General features: G+C 38.9%; 1 protein-coding gene across 1 annotated transcript; it reads right to left on the bottom strand.

Moving 5' to 3' along the window:
• Positions 1-1175: 1175 nt before the first annotated feature.
• LOC104456203 (stearoyl-[acyl-carrier-protein] 9-desaturase, chloroplastic) lies at positions 1176-4742 on the bottom strand. Its single transcript, XM_039305232.1, has 3 exons — positions 4606-4742; positions 2103-2601; positions 1176-1776 (listed from the first exon to the last, which is right to left on the bottom strand). Exons 1-3 carry the CDS (start codon positions 4740-4742, stop codon positions 1216-1218), a joined length of 1197 nt encoding a protein of 398 aa, XP_039161166.1. The 3' UTR covers positions 1176-1215.
• Positions 4743-11277: the final 6535 nt, after the last annotated feature.

Raw genomic sequence — 11277 nt, 5'->3', positions numbered from 1 at the left:
TAATAAGTGGAGGGTAAAACACTAAATTAGCACATTCGTCAATTATCACATGTCATCAAACTTTGCAATTTGACAATAAAATTTAATGAAAACCAACGGAAGGTAAATTTGTCACAAGTGGTACAATTTGGGGGTTTTTTGTGGTTAAAAGGTTAGTTTGGAGTAAATTTGTCATAGATATACTTTGGCTTTTTTATGATATCAATCTAAAGAAATAACAAAAATTTCCATCAATTTGTCCTTAAGTGATTCATGTTTGCCCCCAAGTTGATTTGACATCCAAGAATATTCAGAGCTTTAATATTCATTGCTAAGTTTGCATGCATCAACTTTGGATGGTTGTTGAAAAGATTCACTTCCGTATTCAACTGCATTTGATGAAAATTGAGTTCAATTAGACTCAATTTTTTTAAGAGGTGATGCTGGTATATGTGCGTTATTGAAATCAAATACCTTTGTCCACTATTGAGTTACTTTATATCATGTGGCCACATTTATCGATTATGTCGAACATGGTAATGCATATAGATAACTTTATTAATAAAAAGTGATATGCTTGATAGTGAAATAATAGTCGAGACAAAGAATGCAACACAATGTAAAGGAGAGGAGGACATTTCATATAGTGAATTTCCCATTTGATCAAAAGAGTATAGTGATGCTAACTGAATCTCAAATTCAAATGAGACAAGATCCACTAGTTGATATGTGTTCATCCTTGGTGGAGGTGATGTAGCTCACATGCAAGAAATATAGCTATTAAAACTGTTTTTTCCAAGTTTATTAAGGTTTCTGTACTAGATACGCCACCCCGACAAGAGCAACAGCTAAAATGACAAATACTTCTTTTCTCACTACTAATCTTGGTCCATAATTCTCTTCTCCAAACCCCAGTATCCATTAACTTCATAAGTTCATGAAGTACGTATTTCTTAGGCATTTCTCTTGTTTAACTAACAGAAAACATTTGGGCTCAACGAGTGCGAAATCTTTTACATAAGCAACTGCAATGATACATGCACCATTTTAACTAACATAAATCAGTCCAGTTGGAATATTTTTCTAGCACACAAAGATAGAGAGTCTATCGGTTGAACAGATCATGTCACTACAATATCCTTACACGACTTGGGATTTTTCTATTGCCATCTAAATATCTTGAGATTAAAAGCTTGTAAAAGACTGATTCCAACTGCTATGTGAGAAATTTATACCCTAAAGCTTCACTTGTCTATCAGAAATCCAGCTGAAGGGAATAGTGAGTGCTTCCTCGGCCCTTTTCGAAGCTCTCTCCTCCAGCCTTCTAATGTTTGGTACTAAACAGCAGACGTATTCCTGAGCTTTTCTTCCCTCTGCTGAAAGTCTAGTTAGATTCTCCACCTTCCACCTTCCCATCAGAAACTCCAGGACATCTGCATAGTCCTTCACTGTGTAAACACCGAGCCTCTGTACAGCAGCTGAGTAATGGGAGAAAATGTTGTCATCATAATCATCATACATCAAATGAGCTGGCATAGTGATTCTCTTTCTCATCATGTCGGCAAGTGCCAAGACAGTGCCATCTGGATCGATCTCGAAGAGCTTCTCCATGATTTTTGTATAGGCTGTTTCATGATGCTTCTCATCTGATGCAATCATACCGCAAATTTGAGCCAATTTCATTTCCCCATGTGCCTTAGCAAGCCTGCCTGTGTTTCCATGAGAAATAGATGTCGCTCTTTCTTGAAATGAAGTGTATATGAAGAAGAGGTAGGGATTGTTTTCCGTTCGAGGATCCTGGGATAAAAATATAGAGAGGTAATTAGCCCCAGCAAGTACAAAGTTGCCTTAAATTTTTGGTGGCATCTGTCTCAACTGATTCTCGTGAACTGACAGTTCAATTTTAAAGTCATGTGCATAAATCATTGTTCAGTTGCAGAGGCATAACTTATATTTGAACATGACAATCAACATTAAGAGTTGCGATGGTCATATATATTCACCAAAATGATTCCAGTGCATTCAGTGTCCCTTTGAGATGCTCAAGATTTGCATGCATATGAGTGTGATTTTGTGTTGATGGACTTGCTTATTAGTTGGTCTTAGTAGAGGTAGGATCTTACCATCCCCGCCCCGATTAGATACTGAATCGTTTTCTCAATTCGCTTCATGTCCACTCGTCCAGACAGGTACAAGTACTTGTTCAGGAGGTCACCGTGTCTGTTCTCCTCCGCAGTCCATGCCCTTGTCCAAACGGCCCAAGGTGTTAGGCTCGAACCTGTCTCGTCTCTAACTCCATCCAGAGTATTAAGCATTGTCTGATAAGTCGGAAGGGCTTCTTCTGTTATCATGCTTCCAACCAAAGCAACAAAGTAGTCATCAGGGATATCCCTAGCCCTCTCCCTAAGTTCCCTAACTTGTTCTTCAAATCCATATGATGTTGCATCTGGCAGAAAGTCTTGTGGTTGCCAACAATTCTCGACAGGTTTCAAGTGAACCAGTACATTCTTCTTGGCCCATTCCTCCATGGATTTGAATATTTTGATCTTTTCGTATGGCATGGAGTGGGTTACCTGAACATGTGCCTTCCTGCGAGGAAGAAAAGGCTTCTTGACATTCTCCCTGGATTAAACATTTGAATAATTAGTGATTTCTTATGGTTTGTTACAAGCAGGGAACAAACTGGATGCTGGATCTTGTTAAATGTCAAATCGCGAAAGTGTGTACCATATGCACTTAAATATTATGAAGTAGATTGAGGATTCAAATGGATTGTAAGAACTTTGGCCGGTTGGCATATTGATACTTAGGAATTTAAACTTAACATAAGAATTGACCAGGCATTCCCCATTCTACTGAAAATAAGAAAGTCTGTTCATGCTAATTCAGTTCTCCAGTTTTTTTTTTTTTTTATCTTTCATTTTGGAATAAAGAATTTGTTCATCGTATAAGAGTCTACCCGATTCCACTTGGAACTTTTCATCGAATTGTATCTAGTTCAATCGGCAGACAAAAAAGGTGTAAAAGAAGATACTCTGTGTATAAAGAAGTCCTTGAATATTTGGAAGAACCAAATGATTATGAGTTGGCATTGGTAGCCCTGTAACTCGTGCCTTAGCTTGTCCCTTGCCTTGAGTGATCTCTGAGGATAGCTATAAAGTCATGAATTTCTTCGTAACGTTGTAAAGCCCGCCTAATTCTTTGCATAGTTTCATGAGTTCCGTGCTAATGTGGTGGTTGGTACTGGCCCCGGATCTAAAGCACATGTTAGTATTGTTTATACCGATGAAGCCTTGTCCTTTCATTATCTCTATGGGACCGCCTACAGTTTCATGACCACTTCCCCACCAATCACAAAAGCTTCTGCCCACTTTCATTTAAGTTCTATAGAAGTTAACGGAATAATATTCATTTATAAGTATAGCTTTATACAAGATTGACATGACAATTCAGTCATTGCCTAACATCCTACATAGTACTCTACCTCAATTTCTTATGAAAATTAATCAGAATGACTATACTGAAATTCCATAGGAAGGTTTAGGACTAAATTAGCAAAATTAAAAATTTAAGGACTGAATCAATATCCGTACAATAGGTTTATGACTGATTGAACAAGTTCCCATACAAATTAAATCCAATAGCCACTTCCACCCTCTCTTTAATGTTGCCATTTGGTAGTTCTTATGTTAGCAATGACGATGGTTTCATGATGCATACTTACACGAAGACGTTTGACAATCGTCATTGACATTTTATTATTATTTTATTTTATTTTATTTTGCCATAGTTAACTTTGACAAGTGAGGTTTTTTTTTTTTTTTTTTTTTTAAACTAATGTACTTGGGGATGGGGCTGTTGGGACGTCGGTGTCGATTGTTGTCGGTTGGTCGAGCTGAATAGGATAGTGTTGGACAGGGGCTTTTGCAACTTGCATTACTTAGTTCAGCATCATGAATATAATATGCACAATTAGCGTGAAAGAAAGGGAACAGAATAACATTCTGTCTCATGTATGATATGGAAATTGTCGATGGTTGGTGTGTAAAATAAAATTGTAGTTGCCGATGTCCACCCGCCTCATATCCCAAATTCTTCTTGTATATTTGTCTTCCCCAATTGGAGGGAATATTCTCTTGTTATTTCACATCTCAGAATTCCCGAAGTCCAGACAAGAACCAAGATGAAACCTTTTAGTTACTTAATCAGTTCTAGTCGTGTGGTGAGCTTGGCTCTTGAAAAGTCTCTTTGGAAGGTCTATGTTCACTATGCTTGTGACCCCCAAGAGAGAAACGGTTGAGGAGGGTTATAGGGAGGGTCCCATAATAGGCACGCACGCTCAAGTCAGTGTAGTGTGGGAGAAGAAGACAGAACTCGAATGTGAGAGACCTAGACAAACTTGGATGATATCAAACCTTCTAGGTGGTGAATTGAAGATGCCCAATTTAATCTCTTAAAAGGGAACTATCGTAAAGCATAATTTCTTGCAACGATAACATAAGATATGTACAGTTCTTGCAAAAGATACATAGTACACGCACGCATACAACATCAAAGGCTAAATTACACTCTCATTAGCTCTAAAAAGCAGGAGTGAATGGAAGTGGGAAATGTTAGAAAACTCACTTGGAAGTTGAGCCAGAGCCAAGATTGGAGGATATGCACTTGGGAGATTTGTGGCTGGGATTGGCGATCGAAGGCAAATTAAAGGAAAGTGATTTCATGGGTTTAGAACTGAGAAATGTAGCAACGTGGACAGCCATTTACTCTTTTATTGATTTGTGAGCGAGATAAGTAGCTTTTTGGTTGGCTTGCTTTTCTCTGAGGATGAGACTCCACGAAGAAGATCTTGAGCGAAGTTTGGGTGGGTCTTAATATAGGGGAATGTGACAGACACGAAGGGTAATCAAGTTTGAATCTCACCTTGAGCTAAGCATATACGAATCGAGGTGAACAAAGTCAATACACGTATTACTTGCGAATTGATGACAAAATATTGAGTAGGCTAACTTAATAAAATACTAGTCCATTTATCGGGTAATAAGTGTTGCGTTGGGCCCACCTTACATAAATCTTCCTCTCTCAGGAAAATATTAGATACACTAGTGGTGATACGTCATATTTACACAAGTCCATTGAATGGGCGACACGTGTCACTCTAAGCCCACCTGTCATAAACTAATGTCCTCTCTCTCTACAATTATATGTTTTTACTTTTTTTATTTTCTTTTCTTCCTCTTCTTATTCTTCCATTCACTCCGCCGGCAAGACATCAACTCAAACTCACTGTCAAGTTAATCCCGCTGTCTTCCGCCACCGTCATCTTTCACCACCTAACTACCGTTTCAATCCTCCATTATTGAGCTCGAGCTTAGCCGCGAACTTGACCCTCAGATTTTGGATCTAAGCTCGGGTGAGCCATAGATTTATGATCTAGAGCTCAGCTCGACCTCGAATTGACAAATTCGAAGCCATACGAGTACTTGTTCAGGAGGTCACTCCCTGCGAGGAACATAAGGCTTCTTGACGTTCTCTTGGATTAAACATTTGAATAATTAGTGATTTCTCATGGTTCGTTACAAGCAGGAAACAAATGGGATGCTGGATTAGTTAAATGTCAAATAGCGAAAGTGTGTGCCCTATGCACTCGAATAACAGGAAGTTGATTGAGGATTCAAATGGATTGTGAGAACTTTGGCCGGTTGGCATACTAATACCTAGGACTTTGAACTTAAAATTAGGATTGACCAGAGCACTCCCCACTCTATTGAAAATAAGAACGCCTGTTCATGCTAATTCAGTTCTCCACTTTCTTTTTGTTTTATCTTTCATTTTGGAATTGATAATCTGTTTGTCGCATAAGAATCAACCCGATTCCACTTGATACTTTTCATCAAGCTGTATCTAGTTCAATTGGCAGACAAAAAAGGCATATAAAGAGATACTCTGTACAGACAGAAGTCCTTGAATATTCGCAACAACCAAATGATTATGAGTTGGTGTTGATGGTTTTATAACTCGTGTCTTAGCTTGTCCCTTGCCTTGAGTGATCTCCTAAGATAGCCATAAAGTCATGAATTTCTTTATAACGTTGTAAAGCCTGCCTAATTCTTTGCGCGGTTTTTACCATCCCTATAGGACACCCTACAGGTTCATAACCATTTCCCCACCAATCACAAAAGCTTTTACCCACTTTCATTTTGTTAAGGTACCACAGAAGTTTAGTAAAAATATTCATGTATAAATATAGCTTTTCATAGATTGACGTGGTGATATAGTTGTCTCTGCCTGTCCCACGTAGCATCCTACCATGCTAGCGATTTCCTATGAAAATTAACTAGAATAACTATATTGGAATTTTGTACAAAAGTTTAGGACTCCATTGATAAAATGGAAAGGCTTATGATTGAATTAATATTCATACAATAAGTTTAAGGCTGATCCAAGTTCACTTATAAATTAAAATCAATTGCCACTTCTAGTCTCTTTCTAATGGTGTCATTTGGCAGTTCTTATGTTAGCAATTTTTATCACGTATCTTATAGATGCAAGATATAAGAACATAGCAGAGAGGAAGAAACAAAGACTCCAATTTTCACTGCTAAAAACTACAAGAAATCAAATGCATAATTGGAAGAGACAACAAGCCATGTAAAAAAAAAAAGGCGGGGGAGAGAATCGAAGTAAAACCTAACCCTAACTAGAAATTGATTCTACAGCTCTAAAGATGACAAAAGCTAAGCTCAAAGCTCCAACCTATATTCAAAGAAAAGCATCTCTTCGGGCTATATTTTAAAAAATTGGTTCAACAAGAAGCTACTTCATATGTTATGATCAAATTTAGAATCGAAAGGGTCAACAATTGAGATCACATTCACAGATAATGATGGTTTCGTGTCGCATTACCTGCACTCGACAATTCTCATAGTCATTTTATTATTTTATTTTATCTTGCCATAGCTAACTCCGACAAGCAAGGTGATCGTGCATGTATGTGGGAGAAAATATTGCCTATGTCTAGCGTGCCAACGTGGAGAACAGAAGGCATCTCAGAGCGCACATGTACAAAGTGGGCCCAAGTTGTCGGGCCACGCAAAATTTGAACTTCAGCGAGCGCGAGCGAGCGTTCTCTCTCCCTCTCTCTCCTCTCAACGCCGGACCAGCATTGACGACGCCACCCCATTGCCTCCGCCTCCGCTTCTATGATTTAGGTAATTGCCTAATTTTTTTTTATCATGGACATAAATTGCTCTAATTTATTTCATGAATTTTGCTGTGTTCCCGTGTTTTTTTTCCTTGGGTGTTTGACTTGAATAGATATTGATATCGGGTTCATGTGCTTTGAGCAATTTGTAGATTCCTTGAGAATGCTATCTAGTGAGAATTTCTAAAGTCAATCGATTCTATGTTACTTTGCGTAGAAGCAGCAACTTTTGGTTGAAAATGGTTCGTTTTACTTGTATCGAAAGCCAAAAGCAGAGGCTTGGGGACAAAAGTGAGACCTAAAGAACTCCTAAGTTTTAGTATCCATTGACCTTAGGGGACGAACTGCTCTTCTTGCTTTTTTGTCGGACCAAATCTCCATCTAGCTTATTTGCGTGTCGGAAAATATCAGGGCTGGCAGAAAGTTCTAACACTTTTTGGCCCCTTCAAAGTACATTTTCCTATATGTATACGTTTAGCACCAGTTCATGACCTGAATAATTGTATTATGTGCTTTTGGTCCAGTCCATACTGTTTAGAGCCTCTGATGTGCTTTGCGAGAACCTTTTTATTCAGTAGAATCTAGTTGACTCGAGGGACTCTAGGTATGTGTGGCTTCCTTTGCTTGTCGAGGGTCCTGTGGATGGACCCCTCGAGTACAGTTTTGGGTTTCCTTTATGGTTGAGGGTGTCAATCTATTGGCATAAGAAGTGGAGGTTACCTAACGGGTCAAGTTCATCAACGAAGTAATGGTGCTTTTCATGAGGAAAAATAAAGGATCTATGTATATAATCTGTCTTCTTGATCATTTTTTCATTAGCTTACATATCTTTGTGGCTAGAGGCTAGAGCAGTTTCTGGTTTGAAGCTAATAGTGGTAACATGCTGAGCGGACAACATTGTCGGTGTATTTTCTTCTTTTTATACATTCAAGCGATGTGCATATTCATCGAGTATATCTTTACAAATGAATGTTGTTTTTCCACGTATTTTTCAAGCAGCTAAGCAAGCAACTTAATTGGTGAAGTTCTGAATAGTTGGCTTTACTTGTTTTTCCTTTTTCCATTGCCCTTCAATATACATAGACATCCAGGAAAGAGTTGGGAGTGCTCTGACTTACGCTATACAGACCAATTTGATGCGTGGCTGGTTATATTGATGCGAGATCGTTTGGTATCTAAAGATGTCTTAGCCTCGCTCAAGGCAAACAAGGAGAAGTGGTTGGTCTCGATTTCCATTTTTCTGTTTTTGCTTGGACAGATTCAATTCCTAAACAAGAAAGCTTTAATAAGAAGTTGAGAGCGTGGAAAGTATTTGGAAATTTTCTCATGCGATCAATGGTTTGAGAAATGATATGCTTTGAAATTTTCTCATGCAATAAGGGTAATTTGGTACACGCAAGACTTAATTTGTTCATCAAAATCTGGACAGAACGTCACGAAGAACATGGACAATATACACATTCAAGATGCAATGTTTCACTATATGGTATATAGACAATCAATGTGTGTAATGTTTCATTTAAGTTTTTGTCACTTTCTTGCAGGAAATAAGACAATTATGCTTCTAACTCTTGAACCTCAAGAAAGCTTTCGCTGAGGAAATGCAGAGAAGTGTTTTATGCTAATTATGCAGCATTCACGACGTGACTTCACGAGCTCATCGTTCACTAGATTAGGGGTGACCAATAGTGCATGTTAGCCCATTGTTTTCTAAGCCTATCACGGTATGAGAAGATCCTTCAGTAAAATAAATCTGAATGATAGGCAATTGATTAAGTTGGGAATTCACTAATTTGATTTTTGTTTATTGTTCCTCTTGCAAAACATCCAAAGAGATATTGGATTTAGAGGGACAACTTCTGTCCATTAGGAACCTGTTGTCCACTCAAGCTACCTTAATTCATGGATTAGCTGACTTCTTTTGTTGTCAAGATTAAATCAAGTTCAAAGTTAACCCAAGAGGAATATCCAAAAACCATAGTTTATGAGCAAAAGTGCAATGCCCCGAGACATGTGCAGCTAACTTCTTTTGGTTGTTTAAGTGCAATTTGGCATGTTTTGAGATTTGGGAATTGTGAATACGTTGGTTGGGCAGTTCATGAGTTTGACATGTTTTACACATGTATGTGAATTCTATTTGTGGGATGAATGAAGTGAAAGTTTTTTGCAGTTTGAAAAGTACATATTTGTTGCAATGTTCTTTATGTGCACTAGGTACTTAAAAGCTCTTATGGATTTTTTTATTAACCAAACAGAACCGAACGAACAAACCATTGGGATTCACCCTAGTGGCCACCTTTCCAACATGGAAGAGGGAGGTGAGGGGTTCAAATCCCCACATTCTCAGGGGGATGGGGCGGGGACGCGTAAGTTTCAAGAGTGGGTTTCGACTCCCACGCTCTGCAAGAGGCAGGGTAAAAGTCTGAGAGTGAGTGTAGAGTAGAAATAGAGTATGACTGACAAAAAAAAAAACCGAACCGAACCAACAAACTGATAAAATCAAACCCTATTTTTTATTCTCTCCCGTATCCTCTAGTCCTCTCGTCTTGGTCGGCTTGGAGGTGCAACGGGGACAGTGGCTGTGACGGCGATGGCAACTGATTGAGGGACGGAGCCCGTATCTGGTGGTGAGCACACGATTTGGTGAGCACACGGTCAACTCTGGTCTCCCGCTCAATTCACTGATCGGATCGGAGTCTTCTGTAAATACGCACGATTCGGCACTAACTGCAGAAACCTCAGGATCTATACTAACTAGTTGCTGATCCTCCCGAGGTTGTTGCCTCGCTGGAGATTAGGTCGGGTTTTAGGGCTTTTGTAAATACACAGCGATTCGGAGTCGGGAACTTTTTCAGCTCAAGTAGGAGACATGGATAACTACTTGAAGGAGAATTTCGGGGATGTGAAGGCAAATAACTCGTTGTCGGAGGCGCTCCAGAGGTGGCGAAACGCCTGCTCGTTGGTGAAGAACCGGAAACGAAGGTTCTGGTTCACGGCCAATCTGAACAAGCGATCGGAAGCCGATGCTATTCGTCAGGGAACTTGAGATCTTACTTAAGGTCGGTCTGCCGCTGTTTTGTTTCCTCTCTCTTATCGCCAGGGAACTTGAGATCTTGCACTAACCAGAGAGAGAGAGAGAGAGAGAGAAGTGCGAATTTTTTGCCTGTGCGATCGCTAAGCTTGTCTTGAATTTTTGCAAATGCAAAAACTGAAAACCAAAAATCAAAAACCAAAAAATCGAACTGAACCCAACCAAAATTTTTGGTTCGGTTTGTATTCGGTTTGGGTCTCATTTGGTTTGGTTCGGAAGTTTTTAACGGTTCGGTTCAGTTCAGTTTTTCAAAAACCGAATCGAACTGAACCGAACCGTTGACACTCTTACTTGTAGGAGTTAAATTTCACCTTTTGGCATGGTGAAAAATGAGTTAGAAAGAAGCCCAAACCAATGATTTTAAATGCTTTAGAAAACATTCCCTATTTGCTCGAGACTCAGTAAGTAGTTTGTTCTTGTAAAGTCTATATCATTCACAGCTGAATAAATGCATAAATGCCAAGAATTTGCAATTTTTAATTTATAGGAGCAATATGATTTACAAAAATTCGCAGTTGAAGTTCAAAGAATAGGAAATGTGTCAAAAATCAAATCGGTTAAAAAAGAATTCAAGAATCATTCAAAACATGCACACATCTTCAATGCTGACGAAACCAATTCATGATTGACAACTGCTAATTTCCCTCGCTATATTATTCTAAAATGCCTTATATTCACTTGACATGCCCCAAAAACCAATTCAACATGTCCTATTGCCCTCTTCGGCACTCTTGACAGCAAATTCATTGTTGTCGGTGCACCTCACGCTCCATCCATGACTAACACAAGGTAATATTTTCACATAACTCTCAAACTGCAAAACAAGGGTTTCCGAATTAGTGGAAGTGTGGAAATAACCCAAGAGGGGAAGAAGTGCTATGAGAGCGAATTGACGGGAATGTGGAAAAATGATTGCACTGTCTAACAATTCGTTTGCAACAAAATGCACAAAACATCCTAAGACGCTTACTTTTTTGGCTGACATGATCTCCCTAAACTTTTT

This window comes from Eucalyptus grandis, chromosome 11 (assembly GCF_016545825.1).
Source record: "Eucalyptus grandis isolate ANBG69807.140 chromosome 11, ASM1654582v1, whole genome shotgun sequence".
NCBI classification, from domain to species: Eukaryota; Viridiplantae; Streptophyta; class Magnoliopsida; order Myrtales; family Myrtaceae; genus Eucalyptus; species Eucalyptus grandis.
This window is presented reverse-complemented; position numbering and strand designations above follow the sequence as displayed.

Coding starts and splice junctions, on each gene's coding strand:
- LOC104456203 (XM_039305232.1), bottom strand. CDS start 4,742: ATGGCTGTCCACGTTGCTACATTTCTCAGTTCTAAACCCATGAAATCA. Junction 2,602..4,605: donor GGCTCTGGCTCAACTTCCAA/GTGAGTTTTCTA, acceptor TGTTTAATCCAG/GGAGAATGTCAAGAAGCCTT. Junction 1,777..2,102: donor ATCTAATCGGGGCGGGGATG/GTAAGATCCTAC, acceptor TTTTTATCCCAG/GATCCTCGAACGGAAAACAA.